At 34.1% G+C, this 21,795-nt stretch overlaps 1 protein-coding gene and 1 non-coding gene across 3 annotated transcripts; both read left to right on the top strand.

Annotated features, from left to right (window-relative positions):
- The first annotated feature begins 8,103 nt into the window (after nucleotides 1–8,103).
- On the top strand, nucleotides 8,104–16,661 carry LOC108203815 (putative ABC transporter C family member 15). Of its 2 annotated transcripts, XM_017373008.2 has the most exons (12): nucleotides 8,104–8,137; nucleotides 8,839–8,921; nucleotides 9,936–12,271; nucleotides 12,397–12,483; nucleotides 12,697–13,344; nucleotides 13,438–13,602; nucleotides 13,805–14,099; nucleotides 14,224–14,438; nucleotides 14,699–15,004; nucleotides 15,284–15,347; nucleotides 15,504–15,743; nucleotides 15,830–16,661. In XM_017373008.2, exons 2-12 carry the CDS (start codon nucleotides 8,897–8,899, stop codon nucleotides 15,946–15,948), a joined length of 4,500 nt encoding a protein of 1,499 aa, XP_017228497.1. In that variant the 5' UTR covers nucleotides 8,104–8,137; nucleotides 8,839–8,896; the 3' UTR covers nucleotides 15,949–16,661. The 2 variants fall into 2 exon arrangements, with proteins under 2 accessions (XP_017228497.1, XP_017228494.1); XM_017373005.2 differs by lacking the exon at nucleotides 8,104–8,137 and having other exon boundaries at nucleotides 8,695–8,921.
- A 2,140-nt stretch (nucleotides 16,662–18,801) lies between these two features.
- Nucleotides 18,802–18,882, top strand: TRNAL-AAG (transfer RNA leucine (anticodon AAG)). Its single transcript has one exon. It is a non-coding gene; the product is annotated as a tRNA-Leu (tRNA).
- The last annotated feature ends 2,913 nt before the right edge of the window (nucleotides 18,883–21,795 follow it).

The following is a 21,795-nucleotide window of genomic DNA, read 5'->3' as shown; positions in this document are numbered from 1 at the left end:
GCTCTCCTCAAAACGACCAAGAGTTATGATGATCCAAAGTTACTCTCTCAGAAGCAAAAATTGAGAAATGAACTATTGAAATCCCATGTTGAAATGAGAAAGCTTTATATGGCACATATTTGTGTAATGTCTAAATGTGTGTAATGTATTGGCTTAATGTTTTATGACCTGTTAACTTGTCTAGATTAGAAAATTAGGGTGATGTTCCTCTTAGAGCATGAACTCCAACAATACTCTTTATATTTCTTTTATATATCATATTTTATTCATGTTGGGCGTTGCTATAATAAAGATCCAAATTCAAAAGTGGGGATGAATTGGAGGGAAAGAATTTTTTATTGATAAAAATAAGTTAAGAGTCAAGCCGTGGCTCCTAAGAAGAAAGGAGAAAGAGAATGGGCTTCCAACTTTTTGAAGAGCCACTTGGAAGCTTTGATTTATACATAATTTTTTATTTTTTCAGTTAATAGCTTGAACAGAGAGTCTCTTGGAGATGTTCTTATTGTTAAACATAACATTTTGTAGCAAAATTCTCTTTATTCTGTAGTATTAATATGAAATTTATGTAGTGTGAGTTCAGACGTAGGATTTTGCTTTAAATTCATGTTTACGTATTGTATTGTGAAATTATTTTTGAACGCAAATAAAGATGCAAAAACATGTAGATAGGGTTCTGTAGCAGAATCTTAATGATTCTAGGATTCTGCTTAATAGGTCGGTTCTAAATTGAAAACATCCCCACAAAATTAGAAAGTCCGGGATTATCTTAGTTTTGTTCTTGCAAGTTTAGAGTGAGTTGTAGCGCACAAGAAGTTTGAGTCATACGTTAGAAAATTTAGGTTATCTCCAAACAACCGTCTGGCTGCCTTGTTTGTTCAAGAGTCTATTCTAAACTTACCATCATCTATCTTGTATCTGTTGGACGTTATTTTCTGGGATCATATATTATTGGATGTTACTTTCTTCGATCTTATCTTGTGATAACGAGCAATGTTGATTTTTCGTAATCTTGAAAAAGAAATAATTGCCAAACTGAAAACTATACAAACCCAAAAGTTTTGATAATTTGCTACACAAACAGTTTTACAACCTCTAACTTTATTACTTATAACTAAACGATTTTTATTAAACAATCATATCAAATATATACATAGTTTTGGGCTTTATCATTGGAATCTCATAACCAATTGTTTATCTTTGTACAGAATAAATTTATAAATTATTCAATAATTATTACTGGATAATAAGGAAAATGATTCTTTTTTCCAATCCTGAATGAACATATAAAAAGTCCATCTGGAGTAGTATATGTATTTAAGGATGCAAGATATTAGGATTGAAGTCGCTCGCTATATTCACGGTACTTCATATTTGAGGAAGTTCTACATTAATTACGGTACAGTAGTTTGATTTACCAAAGAACCTACCGAGTGACCATGACAAGAAGCTTAAATTTAAAGACTTCTTTTAAGGGTCGTTTGGTTCGAGGAGTTGGATCGGGTTGGAATGAGGAATTGGGTTAACCTGGTATGGGTTTGAGGTATCATATCTGATATCATGTGTCTAGTTGAGTGTTGGAATCAATATATACAATTTTTATAAAAAATAAGTTATTAATATATATTAATTTAAAATATTAATAAAATTATTATTGTCATATATTTTTGCATCATTGATTTAATTTTGTATCAAACATTAATATTTCATTACTTAAAAAGAGGGAAAAAAATAAAAAATGAATATAGCTCATGCCTCCATCTCATACCCACCTCCACACTTGGGTATCAAAAACCCATACTTTGGGGGTTTAAAGTAAGAGTTTCGGATTTTGTTTTCTCAACCAAACACCAGATATGGGTTTGGAATGGACAAGCCTCATACTTCATTCCAGAAACCCACGAAGCAAACGACCCTTAGCAAGTCTAATCACAAAAATTTAATATACCTAGGCACCTAATTAAATGCTTAATTCATTATTATTAGAGAATCTCACACCGTATTTGTTGGATTCACATCCAATATACCGAAGAAGTTAAAATTTCTGGCAAGAGATAGTCCATAGATGCCTGTTAACTTATAAAGGGAAGTGGAAGTTGATGGGATGTCATTTTATTTGAGATTGAGCTTCAAATATCTGTGAGTTTAGTACTGTTTATGTGAATAGTCGTTTTTTTGCAGAAAAACGGCAGAGACTCGGCACTCGGGTCATGTCTAAATATATATATTTACGTGACCTTCATTTCATTTTATTTGCAAGATTTAATTAGAATATGTAATTCTTATTTTTGATCCAAATATATGTAAGTGTCTCTATTTTTTTTAGGATAGTTTGTAATCTAAATTCTATAAGTCTTTGTATTCTCTAACCCCAACTCATTTTCGATCTGTTAAAAATTACGGTTGTATAAATTAATTCCAAATTTAACAATTTTTTAATTTTTAGATAATTTAAGTTGTTAGTTTCACTTCAATGTTGGATGAGAAATGCTAGATAAATTATGCTTCCCTCCGATTCTAGTCTAGTTTAATGATAAGGTACTAAAATGCATAAATATATGGTTAGATACAAATTTGGCACGAACTATGCATTTACATATATTATTTACGATGATGACAAATGAGGCCGTTTAGATAGCATAGTTATGGTTCCCCGTACACTATATTCATCATTAAGATTTTATTTTTTTTTGTCACAATATTCATCACTAAGATTGTTCATGTAAGAATTTGCAATAAAAATCAATGACGGTTACCTTTTTTTTTTAAAACTTGTATGGGAGTGTGATGGTAATGAAAGTTAAGGTAGCTAGTATTAGGGCTGTCAATGGAGCGGATATCCGATACGACCCAATTCGATCCAAGAGTTAACGGAGCGGATATGGATCATCTAAAATAAAATCCGATTCAAAAAAAAATCCGATCCGATATGTATAGGATATAGATTTAATATGATCCGATCCGACTTTTATATATATATAAATGTATTTATTCATAATTATATATATATAATATATATAATACTTAACTAATATATTATAAATAAAATAAATTAGACACTTGGGTATTCATTTTTTTAACATAGTGTTTTCATGTTTTGGATATGTATGTTACTGAACTTCAGTTGCTTACCTGGATGGTTATGTGTATTAACAGTAGTTTCATGTTTTCTTGTAGTTGTGTCTTAATGATTAATATGTGTACTCATAACTGATGTGTGTTTTATATATTTCGCTTTTTAATATTTATTTTATGATACATAATTGAATTTACCTACAATCCGAAAATTCTAAATATAAAGAATGGAATATTTTTTTCTAAATATACATGGAGCGGAGCTCCGATCTGAAAATCCGATAATCATACGGATTAGGATATGGATCATGTTTAAAAAAATCCGACTATAATCCGATCCAAATCCGATAAAATTAGACGGATCAGGATATGGATCAAAGGTGATCCGATCCATCGACAGTTCGACACCCCTAGCTGGTATATTAGGATTTGAGTTACTTTCGTGTCTTCTTAATTTGCGTACATACACCCACTTATAGAGGTGAAGTCAGAGATATTTTCGGCTGAAAAACCTATTAAATTTTGGTTTTTTCCATCAACCGTCTTTTGATAGAGCATATATTTATATATGTTTTATATGATTTTATTCTCATAATTTTAGTAATTTGTAAATAATCGGGTCATTACTAAATAATTTAATTGTTTAATGGCATGAAAATAAATATTCTTCAAGTTGGATTAAATTAAGCTTATTTGGGTTTAATCAGATGGAAATTTGGATTTTATGGATAGTCTGCAAAACAAATCTTGTTTGGGCCCTAACTTGAGTTCCTGACATCAGAATTGGGCGATTCAGCAGCCCACGCGAAGATATTGGAATTTTCTACAAGTTTAAAGTGGTTCAGCAATCAAAATCCAACCTGATCAGCCCAGAATCAGGCCTGAACAGCAGCCTGCGAATTTCAGCATCAGAATCCAACCCGTTTTAGAATAATATTTTATTTTCTTGTAAATTAAGAGAACTTTTATATATATTAGGGTTTTGATAGAGATTAGAGACAACTAACTTGTATCATATAGAATAATATAGAGATAGCTTTGGGAGAGAAAAGGGAGGAAGCACCTGTGAGAGATATTGGAAGAAAGAGTGAAGGGATTCATCCGGATTTCAAGCACTTTCGTCAAGTTGTATTCTTCGTACTTAAATTCTTAAACTCATGGTTTGTGGTATAAATATATATTTGTTTCATCTTATCATGAGTAGCTAATCCCTTGATCCAAGAGTTGGGTAGTATTCTTTGGCTTATTATGTTTGTTTAGTTGGAGTGTGTAATCTCTTGATTTGTTAATCTGTCATTGAGAGCTTAACACAATTATAGGAATCGCGAACCTGTAATTGTATTCATAGGACTTATAACGAATCGAGAGAGGAGTTATAATTCTAGTACATGATATGATGGACACAATTTGAGTATTAGATCGCGAGATTGATATGAGAATTGTGAGACTTAAAATCCTTGGTTCTTAATAGTTTACAAGTGTTCTTTGATTGACCATGGGAGTTGCTTTTAATGGATAATTGTAGGCATTATAATCTATCTTGGGAGAGGAGTTTATAAATATTAGAAAGATTGTTTTTAGCAAACAAGAGACACAAATTAGACATTCATGATAGCCATCGAAGAACTCTAATTCTTGGGTTGTTTTCTCTCATATTTATTATATTTAATTATTAATTATATTAATTAGTTGATAGATAAAACCCACCAAATTCTTATCGACACTTCTGAATTACAAGAGATAAAAGGTTTGAAATTTGTATTGATATCAGTCTTTTCCTGCGAACGATACTCTTGAAAATACGCGACAACAAATTGGCTCTAGAATGGTCTCAATATGATGAAACTTAGTCATGGGTCTTGAAACATGTTCTTCGATCCATGACATTTCGAATCACACTCGGACTCAAATTCTTCTAGACTCGTCTAAATCGATGTTTCATGACTTATCACAAATGCAAGGACACCCTCTTGCATTCTGATAAAGACAACCACAAAACTATATAGCAGACAACCACAAAACTATATAGCAAGATCTTCTAGAAAATGCTTTCAAGAGGATCCTACGACTCCCATTGGATACAACCCACTGAAATACAAAGTAAGACCTCCCAACCCACGGGAATACAAAGTAAGACCTCTTAACATTATCTCGATACTCTTCGATGAGTATGGCTCACCAGACTACATAATTAATTTTTCAAGCCAGTGTTCAAGGGCTTCCCAATGAACATAAGGTGACATCTCCCCGTCATCCACGACTTCAGGTAGACCGTTTTTATATTTTAGTTGATAATTTTTTTATAAAGAAAGGCACCCAAGTTGCAGGACTATCCGTAGACGCCCAGAAGTAAGACGGGCTCAACTGTTAGGTACCACATTTTGAGCCACGACATAACTCTCAATGCCTTGTTTATCTTCAAGTGATCTAAACCATCAATCAAACCCGTATTGTATTTTGGAAATGACAATCACCACCCAAGTCTCAGGGATATTGAATATATGAATTACAGTTCTCTTAAGTCTTTAAAATTATTCTTCAATAAAGAGTTTTATTATCAAGGAACGCCATTCTTACAAAGTTGCACCATGTTGTCAGCTTTCTAGATCCGTGATCCTTGAGTAAATATTCACTTAAAATAAAATTTGGGGTCTTCGTATAACACCAAATCTTTGATCTTCGACAATCACACGAAGTGGATCTTAGACATTCAATATATCACCCAAAACAAATTATGAATCTTTTAACAGAATTGATTACAATAACTAACAATATTTCATAAAAACTTTTTAATATTATTTCATAAGTTTACAAATTAATAACATTATTTAATATATGGTTATATTTATTATATATTTCAAGAATTAATATTATATCATCAATATAATCAGGTTTGTCAAAAAATATAATCAAAAACTAACGGGGGTGTATTCGATTGGGATTTTAATAGATTGTTTTTAGTCTATGGATTTTAATGGATTGTATGAGATTTTGATTTTGTGCGGATTCTTGATAAAATGTCACAGAGTTGATGACGGGGGTGTATTCGATTGGGATTTTAATGTATTGTTTTTAGTCTATGGATTTTAATGGATTGTCTAGGATTTTGATTTTGTGCGGATTCTTGATGAAATGTAGCAGAGTTGATAGGATTTAGGTACAATGCTTCAAAATCTCATTGAATTTGGTGGGATTTTAAAAAACTTAAAATACACTGAAGAATGCCACAAAATCCATCATTTTATGAAATGAAAAAAAATCCATCAGCATTTGAATACCATCAGATTTTAATGGATTTTAAACAATCCCAATTGAATACCATCAGATTTTAAAGCATAATTTAAAATCCCAATTGAATACCACCAGATTTTGTAGCATAATTTAAAATCCCAATCGAATACCTCAAGATTTTAATGGATTTCAAACAATCTCAATCGAATACCCTCAGATTTCATGAATGCAAAAAAATACTTTAAAATCCCAATCCAATACAATGCTTCAAAATCCAATTGATTTTGATGGGATTTCAAAAAACTTAAAATACACCAAAGAATGCCACAAAATCCATCATTTTATGAAATGAAAAAAAATCCATCAGCATTTGAATACCATCAGATTTTAATGGATTTTAAACAATCTCAATTGAATACCATCGGATTTTAAAGCATAATTTAAAATCCTAATTGAATACCACTAGATTTTGTAGCATAATTTAAAATCCCAAATGAATACCTCAAGATTTTAATGGATTTCAAACAATCCCAATCGAATAGGGGCGAGCAGGAAAAACCGAAACCGCAAAAAAAACCTAAAAAAACCGAAAAACCACACCGAAAAAAACCAAACCGCAAATAAAACCGAAAAAAACCGAGATAAAAAACCGAAATTAGTGGTGCGGTTTTATTTTCGGTTTTATGCTAAAACCGCACCGAAATTAACCGAACCGAAATATATATATATATATATATTTAATATAAATATATATATATATATATATATATATATATATATATATATATATTAATAATAGTAATAAAGCACCTTAGTCATTTTTAAACTTCACATCTAATTTTGTATGGAGGTTCTTCTTCCATACTTGCATACTTGCTTAGTCACTTAAATAACCGGGCACCCAAATATTTGGAGGAGCGCTTGATCGAAAATTAGGGCTATTGTGATTTGCCACAAAGCAGAAATATTTCTGTTGTTAATCTGCTAATCAAATTTTATTATGAAACCTATTCTACTTTTTTTATTTATGTATTTTTTGAAAACTTTTTATTTGAATTTCATGATTAGTTGATTGTGGGTAATTTTATTGACTTGACATCATCTAATTTCTTGTCAAAATACATATCTTTTAGTTTTTATTGTGTATTAAGGTTTTTAGATGAAAGTATGTAATGTTTCCTATATCCTCATATAGAAACAATAGTAAATAGTAACCGAACATATTGTACATGTTCATGAAAATTTTACATTTTTTTAAAAATATCATTATGCACAAGAGTAGCAAATAATAGTGGAAAAACCGAAAAAAAACCGCAACCGACTAATGGTTAACCGCAACCGAAAAACCGTTTTAGTTGGTGCGGTTACGGTTAATGATGATTAACCGAACCGAACCGCATTCATCGGTTTGGTAACGGTTAATGTCCGGAACCGCACCAAACCGCACCATGCACACCCCTACAATCGAATACCCTCGGATTTCATGAATGCAAAAAAATCTTTAAAATCTCAATCCAATACACCCCTCTAAAATTATGATTACAGAAACATATATCTACCTGTTCACGGCGTTTGGAGCCCCCGGCCATCGCCTAATCAGTGATGACCGATCAAATGTTTATAAAATTCCCACTTTCGAGATTTGGTACCATAAAAAGTGGTCACACTCCGCTATTGTAAGTCTGTCCAGCACTGAGATACAAAATGAGTAGACACGCACAAACAATCCAAGCTCCGTCCCTTTATAATTCAGAATTGTATGGTCAGTTTGTTAGGCCACACCACTAATCATCAACAAATTTCAGTCAAAATCACTGTACCAACAGATTCACGAGTGAGTATGTTACATGTCTTGTTATATCATTTTTCTTCTTCTGCATCTTTATTCTCCACTCACTTTCTTTGTCTTTTTCTCTCTTTTGGATTCCCTTTTTCTTCACATGCTTTTTTTTCATCGATGTATTTTACAATTACGAGATTCGAGTTGTGGATCACTTCTAACACTACGCATGTTGGCTTATGTGTGTTGTACCATGTCTAAGCCAGTTTTTCGCAACATTTCCTGGGCTAAACTTGAGTTCTGATACCATGTTGTGATATTATGTTGAGAACTGGTTTATTTTAAATTTTAAGGTGTCAGAGGAAGACTCTAGATGGATTTATACTATAGATTTTTCTTTATGAATCTTGATTTTAAGTTAAAATTCAGTAAAAGTTTATATTGCTAACTATCGGTATCAAATAATAAACTATTTTATTTTATTTTAATTTGGGTTGTTTAAGATGAAGAAGAGTCAGAGAAAAGGTTAAGATGTAGGTGGTGTTTGAAACTTTTGTGCACGTGATCCCACTCAATACTGTATATTATCTTTACAACAAACCAGCTACAATAATATTCATTGGAATTTTTGGAGATCCCTCCTTCTGCACACCCTTTTTGTCCAGTGACTAGAGTCTTTATCAGCACTGCATTATTACAAGTTGATTATGTTATGACAATTCACAAGCTATTTATTTAGTTGTTATTTGTATCAGGCTTGTCAAGTGATCACAGGATACTCTGGAGAGACCTCACTAGTCACATAAGCTGGAGATGTTTGATCTTAGCAGCATCACATGTAAGCCTAGCTCACTTGCTTACAAGAATGTTGCTGCATGTTTACAGGATACTCATATGCATGCATCTTTTTTCTTTGCTGATTCATCTGTTTTCGACTTTTTGTTTAGCATAGTTGTTTCACTGCAGCATACATGCATGTAAGTTTAGGTATGTTCTAGCTAGTTCTTGAAATTAACTAGATCAGTTACTCTTGTTTTTCGGGGAATTATACTAACTGCAGAAATTGTAATACTCACCCACTTACACGTCCATGAGCCCTGATCTCTTGGCTTCTTACTACCGAGAGGAGAGGAGTATCAGCTACGGTAGATAAGAGTATACCCAATATCCTGTTGTGATTTAACTTAGTTCTTTGCAGTTTGCACAGAGCCAAAAAAACAAATGCAGAAAGATTAGTATATGTTACCAAGTACAATCTGCACACAAAGATATTTCTTGAAAAATTTAAAATTGCTGCGTGAAATCTGAAAATCCTGTGGAGTTCATGTATAATAAGAAACATACATATTACATATGGGGTCACCCTCATTTGTCAAATATTGAATTTCAGGACTGAAAACAAAATTGAAAAAGACATTCGATCAGTAAAGATATTCGATCTGGTGCAAGTGAAAGTTGGCTTTAACCTGTTTGATTATAAGGACTATCAAATATTAGTGCTGGGAGATTTTTTTACTTCTGAAAGATACCTCATCATATGTTTAAGAATAGACTTAAACTCAACAACCTAAGTACTTTGTACAGCCAGACGGAACTTGATCTTTTCTGTGTGAAACAGTTTAAGCGTGCATTTTATAAGGATGAAATTTGCATCTATCAAACATACAGGAAATGGTATTTTGTAAATATAGTGACATGTTCAATCCCTTCAGTTACTAGACCATGTTTTTGTTTTTTCAGTTATGATGCTTAGGTATACAGGAATGTGTGAAATATCATGAGGAAACAAAATGTAAATGTTTTTACTTTTTATACAGAGGTATGTCCTGATAATGTATATTGGTTGTGACAGATCTTCAGTTTGGGACATCATGGCTGCAGCTACGCTTGCCTTGCTTGTGTGAGAATGCTAGCATAGTTCTTCAACTAGGCTTCCTAGGATTCTTACTACTCTACTGTGTGTGGAAAACTGTTTTATCTTTGGGCAAAAACAATACAAGTGCATATAGCGGAGAAAAATACAAAATGGATGCAATTGTTGGCCTTTCTTACAAGGTTTGCCTAGTTTGCTCCATTTTGTTGCTGGGATCTCTAGTAGCAACTCTCTTTATGCCACAAAGTAAAAGTGGGACAGAATGCAAGATGCCAGGTCCAATTCTTACCTCCGAGATCTTGCAAGCAATAGTTTGCGCTATTACATTGATTGCACTGTACAAAGTGAAGAAAGACAAGTGCGGCAAGTACCCTTTGTTTCTAAGAATCTGGTGGATGTGCAGCTTCATAATGTCTCTTGCAAAAGCAGTTCTCGAGGCTCATCATGCACTTGTATACCACTCCGATATCACAATACTTAATTACATTGATTTTTTTGCTCTTATTGCATGTACCTGTTTACTGGTTATTTCAGTTCGAGGAAAGACTGGCATCGTCATCAACTTGCCAAATGGTATTAGTGAGCCACTTCTAAATGGAGATTCTGAGAAGAATCCAGATGAGAAAAGGGACTGTCCATATGGAAAAGCAACTCTCCTACAACTCGTAACCTTTTCTTGGCTCAACCAATTGTTTGCAGTTGGAATAAAGAAGCCCCTTGACCAAGATGAAGTTCCTGATGTAGACATCAAAGACTCTGCTGGATTTCTTTCTCATTCATTTGATGAAAGCTTAAACCATGTTAGAGAGAGATATGGAACTGCAAAACCATCTATATACAAGGCTATCTATAGTTTTGGAAGGAAGAAAGCAGTGATTAATGCATTTTTTGCAGTAATCAGTGCTGTAGCATCATACGTTGGCCCCTACTTAATTAGTGACCTTGTTACATTCCTTAATGAAAAGAATACCCGGAGTTTAAAGAGCGGATACCTACTTGCACTTGGTTTCCTTAGTGCAAAAATTGTTGAGACAGTAGCACAAAGGCAATGGATATTTGGTGCTCGCCAACTAGGCCTTCGGGTTAGAGCTGCTCTAATTGCTCACATCTACAAAAAGGGTCTTGTATTATCAAGTCAATCCTGTCAAAAGCACACAAGTGGAGAGATCATCAACTATATGAGTGTTGACATCCAAAGAATCACTGATTTCATGTGGTACATCAACATAATCTGGATGTTGCCCATTCAGATTTCCTTGGCTATCCTTATTTTACACACAAATCTAGGAATGGGGTCCATGGTGGCATTAGCAGCAACAATGGTAGTAATGATGATCAACATACCAATGACCAAAATCCAAAAGGGATACCAATCTAAGATAATGGAAGCGAAGGATGATCGAATGAAATCCACTTCAGAAATTCTTCGAAACATGAAAACACTGAAACTTCAAGCATGGGACAGTCATTATCTTCGAAAGCTAGAAAGCCTCAGGAAAACAGAATACAAATGGCTTTGGAAGTCACTTAGGTTGCAAGCAATAACGGCCTTTATCTTTTGGGGATCACCAACATTCATTTCTGTTCTAACTTTTGGCGGATGTGTCCTTATGGGAATTCCACTTACAGCTGGGAGAGTGTTATCTGCATTGGCTACATTTAGAATGCTACAAGATCCTATCTTCAACCTACCTGATCTTCTCAATGTGATTGCACAGGGTAAAGTTTCTGCAGATAGAATTGCTTCATACCTCCAAGAAGAAGAAATTCAGACAGGTGCAGTACAATATGTTTCGAGGGATGAATCAGAATTTGACATTGAGATCGAAGGTGGGAAGTTTAGCTGGGATTTCAAATCATCACGCGCAACTCTTGATGGAATAGAATTAAAAGTTAAGAGAGGAATGAAGGTAGCTATTTGTGGGACGGTAGGGTCAGGGAAGTCTAGTTTGCTATCAAGCATACTAGGAGAGGTTACAAAGGTATCAGGGACCGTGAAAGTTAGTGGTACAAAGGCTTACGTTCCTCAATCTCCATGGATACTGACAGGAAACGTTAGAGAGAATATACTGTTTGGTAACTCTTATGATAGCACCAAGTATGATAGAACAATCCAAGCATGCGCTTTGGTCAAGGATTTTGAATTATTTTCCACTGGCGACTTAACAGAGATTGGAGAACGAGGGAAAAATATGAGTGGAGGCCAGAAGCAAAGAATACAAATTGCTCGGGCAGTCTATGATGACGCTGATATTTATCTGCTTGACGACCCTTTCAGTGCTGTGGATGCACATACAGGCAGACAACTCTTTGAGGTTCGTGGTTGATGTTTTTTTCAAATCGGTGTATATGGAGTGTATGTTGCAAGTAATTATTCTTTAACTTCTGATATTGAAAGAATAATATAAACTTATTGTAATCCTGTCCATAATATTCACAGGAATGTCTAATGGGGATTCTCAAGGAAAAGACCATACTTTATGTCACTCACCAAGTTGAGTTTCTTCCAGCAGCAGATTTGATCCTGGTATGCTATAATACCCATCGTTACCTAAACTAACCAATACAATTATAGAGAATAAAACAATGTAACTTTCTTTTTCTTGCCCTGACGAAACTTGTTAAGTTACTATGGAACATCTGGAGCTTTACTGATATTTATAGATTTCAAGAACTCCTGCATAGATGTTTAAGTAAATGAAGTTTGAATTTAAAGTAAATGACTTCCAAACATCAACAGGTGATGCAGAATGGCCGAATCGCACAAGCTGGTACGTTTGAAGAACTTATGAAGCAAAATATTGGATTTGAAGTTCTAGTTGGTGCTCATAGTCAGGCTTTAGATTCAGTCTTAACAGTAGAAACTGCAAGTAGAGCAACTCAAAATGCATCAAATGATGGTGAATTAACTACAGAACCAACCCCAGTTGATGAATTTCCACACACTAAACAAGATTCAGAACACAACCTTAGTGTAGAAATAAATGAGAAGGAAGGAAGATTAGTGAATGAAGAAGAAAGAGAAAAAGGAAGCATTGGAAAGGAAGTTTATTTGTCTTACTTGACCATTGTAAAAGGTGGCGCCTTAGTTCCGATTATACTTTTAGCCCAATCATCTTTCCAAGTGCTGCAGATAGCCAGCAACTACTGGATGGCATGGGCTTGTCCAACAGATGATGCTGAAAAAGTAACAGGGATGAATTACATACTATTTATTTATGTACTGTTTTCTGTTGGAAGTTCACTTTGTGTGCTTTTACGAGCATCACTTGTGGCTATAACGGGTCTTGCAGCAGCAGAGAAGCTCTTTCACAACATGCTACATAGTGTTCTCCGTGCACCTATGGCATTCTTTGATTCAACTCCCTTCGGAAGAATATTAAATCGGGTAAGAAATCTCTATGCCAAGTCAAAATTGCAATTATCACTAATGAGCCCCTGCAAGCATATAGACTCACAATATCTACTTAATTGTCTGCAGGCATCCACTGACCAAAGTGTACTTGACCTGGAAATAGCAAACAGAATAGGTTGGTGCGCTTTCTCAATCATACAAATCATTGGCACCATTACTGTAATGTCCCAGGTTGCTTGGGAAGTATTCATCATCTTCATTCCGGTGACAGCCATTTGCATCTGGTACCAAGTAAGAATTTTTCTTCTTTCAGTTCCTATATTCCAAATTGATCAAACATATCTATGTAAGTGTCAAAAGTATGTGAATTGTATACTGATAAGATTTGCAGGACTACAGTATTAGCAAAAGGGATGTTAACAAAACAAGCTCTTAATAATAAGTGTGTCATATATATATATTTTTTTGATCTAATATACATTAATGATGTCAGAAATATTATATACCTACTGCAAGAGAACTGGCACGCCTATCAGGGATAGAAAGAGCTCCGATCCTGCACCACTTTGCTGAGTCACTGTCAGGAGCAGCAACTATCCGTGCTTTTGACCAAAAAAGGCGCTTTACCGATGCAAATCTTTGCCTGGTTGACAACCACTCAAGGCCATGGTTTCATAATGTTGCGGCAATGGAGTGGCTTTCATTCAGACTGAACCAGTTATCCAATTTTGTATTTGCCTTCTCACTGGTTTTGCTTATCTCTCTCCCAGAAGGAATCATCGATCCAAGTAATCAAGAAGAAAATTACATATTTTTTGAAGTTCTTCGTGTCCTGGAATAATCTTTTTATTCTTTTAAATTTAAAAAGACTACTGAAAACCCAGATAAATAATTGGAATGTATATTTTACAGGTATTGCAGGTTTGGCTGTGACATATGGGATTAATCTGAATGTCCTGCAAGCTTCAGTTATATGGAATATTTGCAATGCTGAAAATAAAATGATTTCAGTTGAAAGAATTCTTCAATATTCCAATATTACTAGTGAAGCACCTCTAGTAATTGAAGATTCTAGACCACCAAACAACTGGCCAGAGACTGGAACAATTCGCTTCAAGAACTTACAAGTAAGTCACTGGCAGACATAAACCAATCAAAGATCGATAGTAGAATGATTCTGATTAAATTTACGTATTGAATAGCTCCTGTATTGAAACACAAAATAAAGATAAGAAAATGCTTTTTGGTGCAGTTTTTCTTTTTCATCAATGACATTTACAAGTTCAATCTCAACTATTTTTAGCAGTATATGGATTTTTGAAAAAAATCTGAAATTGAAAAGAATCATAATCACAGTATATATGTTTATGCATGGCTGTGCTTGCAGATTCGTTATGCTGAACATCTTCCATCTGTCCTGAAAAATATAACCTGCACTATCCCTGGAAAGAAGAAAGTTGGAGTAGTAGGAAGGACTGGGAGTGGAAAATCAACCCTCATACAAGCTATCTTTAGGGTTGTTGAACCCAGAGAAGGAAGCATAATTATTGATAATATTGACATATGCAAGATAGGCCTTCATGACTTGAGATCAAATCTTAGCATCATTCCACAGGACCCAACAATGTTCGAGGGAACAGTAAGAGGAAATCTTGACCCACTGCAGCAATATTCTGATACTGAAATTTGGGAGGTATGCTTTCCGTCTTGAATTTACAAGCAAGTCACTGTAACTATATTGATCCACACCTAAGACTATAAGTGATCACAAAGTCAGTGTCGTTTTTGTGGTAGTGGAAATTAAAGAACCAAGTATAGGCCTAGTAACCCCAGATAGGCTTCTTTTATTAAAATGATCCCTGTTGATCAAGCAGTAAAATTATCAAGTAAGGATCTGCAGCGAACCATGTAGCATTAGCATTATTATGATTATAGCTTAAAATCATTGTAGTAACATGACTATATTCTGCAGGCTTTAGACAAATGTCAGCTAGGCGACACAGTTCGGGCAAAGGATGAGAAGCTGGATTATACAGGTCAGATACATTACTTCCGTTAAGGATATAATATCTTAAAAAAAGCCCTTCTCCTGACACCAAATATTTAGGGATGTTAGCAACTTAACAATGCTTGTGCCATTTCCGAGATGGTGCTCATGTTACAAATTTAAGCTTTATCTTGTGGATTTGCAGTTGTTGAGAATGGTGAAAATTGGAGTGTGGGACAGCGGCAGTTATTCTGCCTTGGAAGAGCTTTGCTTAAGAAAAGCTGCATTCTAGTTCTAGATGAAGCAACAGCTTCTGTAGACTCTGCAACTGATGGAATATTACAAAAAATTATTAGTCAGGAGTTCAAAGACCGCACGATTTTAACAATAGCTCACAGAATCCACACAGTCATCGACAGTGACTTCGTATTAGTCCTTAGTGACGGTAAGCATATGATCATACATTCTATTTAAATGTGCCTATCAGGTGCTTTTCTTATAACTTAAAGTCATTAATTTATCCATCAACAGGGAGAATAGCAGAGTACGACACTCCAGCAAGGCTTCTAGAGAGAGACGATTCGTTCTTCTCGAAGCTCATCAGAGAGTACTCCATGAGTTCACAAAGTCTCAGCAACTTAGCAAAGTAGCTAGCTAGCTAGTAAACCTCAATGACAGTCCCTACAAGACATTGTAGTGTTTAAACACTTCCAGGGGATTTCAAAGAAATTTGTTACAGCGGTAATAAAGTACAATGGTCATGCATAGTAGTATCGAATGATCTCTCCAATACATGCTGAAGTTTTCGACAAGTCAATTGATGAAGAAGGGAATTGTCTGGCAGGGATAATATTAATGCATGCGATGAAATGGTGGCTACTTCATATTGTGTTACGAAAACAGTAAAACTAAGTTGTACTCAGAATTACTCTGCCAAGTGCTAATGAATGCTACTCAACTCGGAGTTCTTTGTGCAGTAGACTTCTTAAGATTTCGAGACAACTTATCCAATGAAGTGGTCTGGTAAGTTAATGCGATAAGGTTGGAGTTTAGAATGTTCTTTGGGTCTTCTGACTTATCGAATTTTCTATGGTGTGCCCATGGGCACACAATACTCACTTACTCCTATGAAAATAGTTTTTGATTGGTGGATGGATAATAAATGTTTATGGCCCCCCCTGCATTTACACCAATTCCACCAATCAAATGAAGCCATTTTCATGAGAGTTGGTGCTTATTGTGTGCCCTTGGGCACACATTAGAAAAACCGTTGACTTATTTAAGATTTACTAGCTTATAAGCTGTGCAACGCACAGACGGTTATGATATTTATTATTTTATTATATATTTTTAAATTAATTAATTTTGTTGTGAAAATAAAATTATGATATTATTGTGGTTAAATAAATTTTTTATTTAACAACTGAATAATTCTTTTAATAGTTAAGTCCATCAAATAGCTAATTAAAAATTAGGTCGAACATATATATTTTAATGAGAATGTTAAATTTTTTTTTTTTTCATGTTACAATCTTTGTTCTAAAAGTCGATGATTAATCACTGATTAACCCATGTTCCGTGATTTGCCGAACTGATTAAATATCTAATTATTCAATTAATTATATGATTAATCCCCAATCAGTCTATTTAATCTTTGATTAATCGTTGTTCTACAATTTCACAGATTAAGTTTAATTCCCGTTTTTTTATAACACTGGTTATAACTAAAGGAGACCTATGAACCCAGATATAAACCAACCAATCAATCTTTTAATATTTCGTTATTAATAGTTAATAATATAGTATATAACAAATTATATTAAAGAGACGCGTAACCCCAAATACCGACCCATTATACTAACCTAATATTTAATGTTTTGATTTAATAGATAATAAAAATTATTTTATACTACCACATTTTAAATTAAGCAGGTCCGTGGGTCGAATACCAACCGGCTCACCAAACTCGACTGCCCAACCGACCAACTAAATATTTCATATTTCGGCTTTAAGTATCATAATATTATATAGTATGATTCTGATTTAAAGGACTATTTTTAAAGTGAGACCATTAGAGTATTTTAAAATAATATTAATGTATTTTGGGTTAAAAATATCACTGGTTATTTATTAATAATTATATACAACAATATTATATTTTTATATATATGTCGCCCGTGTAATTGTAGAGGATCAGTTTTTTTAGTTAGAAAATCTAAAAAAGATAATGTGTTTTCGTTAAAAAGGTAATTACTATGTTGCTCAATGTTATTTTAGAAAATTAAGTTTTTTTAGTTAAAAAATATAAAAAAGATAATATATTTTAGTTAAAAAGAATAAGTGGTTATATGAATAGGCCCATGGATTCGGCCCAAGTACCGACCGACCAAATTTTTAATGTTTCGCCTTTAACAGGATAGTATAGATGGGTTATTAATATAGAATAATAAAAATGATTTTTGGAGAGTATTATTATAACTTTTTTGTTTAAAAAGTAAGTTACTGAAAAAAGTATTTCAAACTAACTTCTAATTTTTAAATTGTCTTATTTCTAACTATAAACCGAGTTTCTTATTCCTTTTTCAATTTAAAGTCGAAAACGGTTATAGTCCGGAATTGAAATCTAGATAAACATGGGCTCATAAATGATGCTTAACAGGAGTTAATTGTGAAAATTTTATTTAATTAATGTTTTCTTAATATACTTTATTTTTTCAAAAGAGACTTGTATTGTGGGAGGGAGGGAGTATCATTTAATCTAAATAAACATAATATTACAAAATATAATAATACTAAATTAAAACTTACGATTATATGTAGGTATATATAATTTATTATATATATATGTGAAGAATAAACATTATCACAGTGAATAAATCATATTTTATGAAGAATTTACACTTAAATAAGATATTAAAATTTTATAAAATGATAACTATTTATTTACAAATATAATGAATTAAAAATATAATTTGTATATAAGTTCGAATCGAATGTGAACCATAAATCATATTCGGGTTTTCAAATACGATCATATTACGGAAAATTATATAAGACATATAGGTGGTGTTTGGCTACGGCTTTTAAACCGACTTCTGGGCTTATAAGTTAGAAGCACTTATTTCGTACTGTTTGTGTAATAAGTCAAGAAGCACTTATAAAAAGCTATGAATGCTAGCTTTTGTTTCAGGACTTCTGCTTATTTGCCAAACACTTTAATCACTTATAAGTCTTGTCTGGCTTCTAACTTCTACTCCACTTATTTATTTTAAGCAAGAAGCATTTATTTTAAGCTCAGCCAAACGGCCCCATAATCTGAGATGGTAGAGAAGTGCTTATATCGAGGCTTAATTTTGAGACATGTATCATGAGCCGAATATACGTCGAGATACGGAAACAGACGAACGATCGCAGTATAAGGCTGGTCTGTGTTTTGTTGGAATTTGTTTAACGAAGAACTGTTCTAAGTTTTATATATGTGAAAAACAAGTCGAAGAGCCCAGGTTGAGATGGCCGAGTTGGTCTAAGGCGCCAGATTAAGGTTCTGGTCCGAAAGGGCGTGGGTTCAAATCCCACTCTCAACATTACACTTTTTCTTTCTCCCTTTTAACATTGTATTTGTAGCCCATCCTATTGTTTGCTTTTATTATCTGATAAACCTGGATGGAAGCAGTTTGATTCCAGTGAAGGCTGTGAATAAATAAATTCAGAACCTTTGATTTAGTTCTAACTAAAATTCTATGAGACTATCAAATGTTAGCATATACTCGTATGTTTTTTTTGAAAAATTACGCAATGAACAAGTATTTTCCCATTGTTGTAAATCTCTTTAATTATAATAGTATAGATAGTATACTCGGGACACAACTCGAAGAGTTTTAGAAGTAGATTTCACTGCGCATATTATCTGAACTATCAACTCCATTTTATAGTGGTAGGAGCCGTGTATCGAGAAGTACAAAAATTTAATGCATACAAATGTTTACAATCTAAACATTAGACTTAGGTGACTACTACTCCGTGTATAAGTATCTGTGCCATCCAGAAGCTGCAGCAATTCACTTTGACAATCACAAACCTATTCATATTATAACACTCCCCCTTGATTGTCAATGTGAGTTATTACAAAGATTGATTGCCTCGTTAAAACCTTGCAAGGAAAAACCCAATGGGATAAAAACCTTGTCGAAGGAAAAAGAGTACAATCTCCCCCTGAATAAAATGTCTCACATTTTGATATTTTGATGTAGCAAGCCTTTTAATCTCCGCATACCCATATTATTTCTCAGCTTCTCAAATGTTGATGTCGGTAGTGACTTTGTAAGTATATCCGCCAGATTATCGCATGAGCGAACTTGTTGTACATCAATATCACCATTTTCTTGAAGTTCATGAGTGTAGAAGAATTTTGGCAATATGTGTTTTGTTCGATCCCCTTTAATATATCCTTCCTTAAGTTGTTTGATGCAGGCCGAGTTATCTTCGAATAAAACTGTAGGTTTGTCTGAAACATTTGATAATCCACATGATTCTCGAATATGTTGGATGACAGACCTTAGCCAAATACATTCTCTGCTTGCTTCATGAATTGCTAGTAACTCTGCGTGGTTTGATGAAGTTGCAGCCATAGTCTGTTTTGTAGACTTCCACGAAATAGCAGTACCACAATATGTAAACAAATAACCAGTCTGTGATCGTCCAAAGTGAGGATCTGACATGTATCCAGCATCTGCATATCCAGTTAGTTGCGAACTTGAACTGCTTGGAAAGAATAACCCAAGATCAATTGTACCCCGTAGATATCTGAATATATGTTTGATTCCATCCCAATGCCTTTTAGTAGGGTCAGAACTAAATCTCGCCAATAGGTTCACTGCAAATGCAATATCCGGTCTTGTGTTGTTTGCGAGATACATGAGGGCGCCAATTGCACTGAGATATGGAGTCTCAGGTCCAAGAGCCTCTTCATCTTTCTTTCTGGGACGGAAAGGATCCTTTTCAACCTCAAGTGATCGAACAACCATTGGTGTGGTTAGTGGATGAGCTTTGTCCATGTAGAACCGATCAAGAATCTTCTCAGTGTAGTTTGATTGATGAACAAATATGCCTGAAGATAAGTGCTCCACCTGTATACCTAAACAAAATCTCGTCTTTCCAAGATCTTTCATTTCAAACTCATTTTTCAAATAATTAGTAGCATTAGTAATATCTTCAGAAGTACCAACAATATTCAAATCATCCACATATACAGCGATAATAACAAAACCAGTCAGCGAACGTTTAATGAAAACGCAAGGACATACTTGGTTATTAATATATCCATCATTCAATAAGTATTCACTAAGCCTGTTGTACCACATACGACCAGATTGTTTCAAACCATACAATGATCGTTGTAATTTAACAGAATATAAATGTCGAGGCTTAGTGTCCTCTATATTTAGTCCTTCAGGGATTTTCATATAAATATCACTATCGAGTGATCCATATAGGTATGCTGTCACGACGTCCATTAGACGTGTTTCTAGTTTTTCCATACAAGCCATACCCATTAGAAAACGAAAGGTAACTCCATCCATCACAGGAGAGTATGTTTCCTGGTAATCAAAACCAGGTCTTTGAGAGAATCCCTGGGCTACAAGTCGGGCTTTATATCTCACAATTTCATTTCTCTCATTTCGTTTTCGTACAAATACCCATCTATTCCCAACAGGGACTACACCAGTTGGTGTTTGAACTGCAGGTCCAAATACGTTTCTTTTGCGCAATGATTGCAGTTCCTCTTGAATTGCAATTTTCCATTTTGGCCAATCATCTCTTTGTCGACATTCTTCCACAGTTTGTGGTTCAGGATCAGAGTTCATAATAATATCAAATGCCACGGAAAAAGCATACACATCATCAATTTCAGTATTCTCACGATCCAATAATTTCCCGTTATGTACATAACTCATTGAGATCTCATAATTCTCAGGTACCTTTGCTTCTATGGAAGCATTTGCCACTTCTGGGGCATTTGCCACTTTTGGGGCAATTTCCTCTTCAGGAGGTTTTGTTACAACCACTTCAGGGGCTTGAACCTCTTCAGGAGGCAATACCACTTCTAGGGTATTTTCTGAAACTTTTGCCACTTCTGGGGCAATTCCAATCAATTTCCGCTTTCGTGGTACAATATCTTTTGCACCAATAGGTCTACCACGCTTTTGGCGTGGCTTTGAATCACCAATCAATTCTTCTGAAATTGATTTATTACCAGGGATTTCAATCCTGGCTGGAGCATTAACAGCAGGTATATATGATTTCACAATATTTCTAGAATCATTAAAAGCATCTGGCATTTGATTAGCAATATTTTGCATATGTATAATTCTTTGAACCTCAAGTTCACATTGTTTAGTACGTGGATCAATAGCATTTAATCCTGAGGTATTCCATGATATTTCTGAATTTAATTTATGCAAAATTTTGTCTCCCCCTAATGTAGGGAACATAGATTC

This window comes from Daucus carota, chromosome 1 (assembly GCF_001625215.2).
Source record: "Daucus carota subsp. sativus chromosome 1, DH1 v3.0, whole genome shotgun sequence".
NCBI classification, from domain to species: Eukaryota; Viridiplantae; Streptophyta; class Magnoliopsida; order Apiales; family Apiaceae; genus Daucus; species Daucus carota.
Note: the sequence above shows the minus strand (reverse complement) of the source record. Positions and strands in the feature narration are given on the sequence as shown.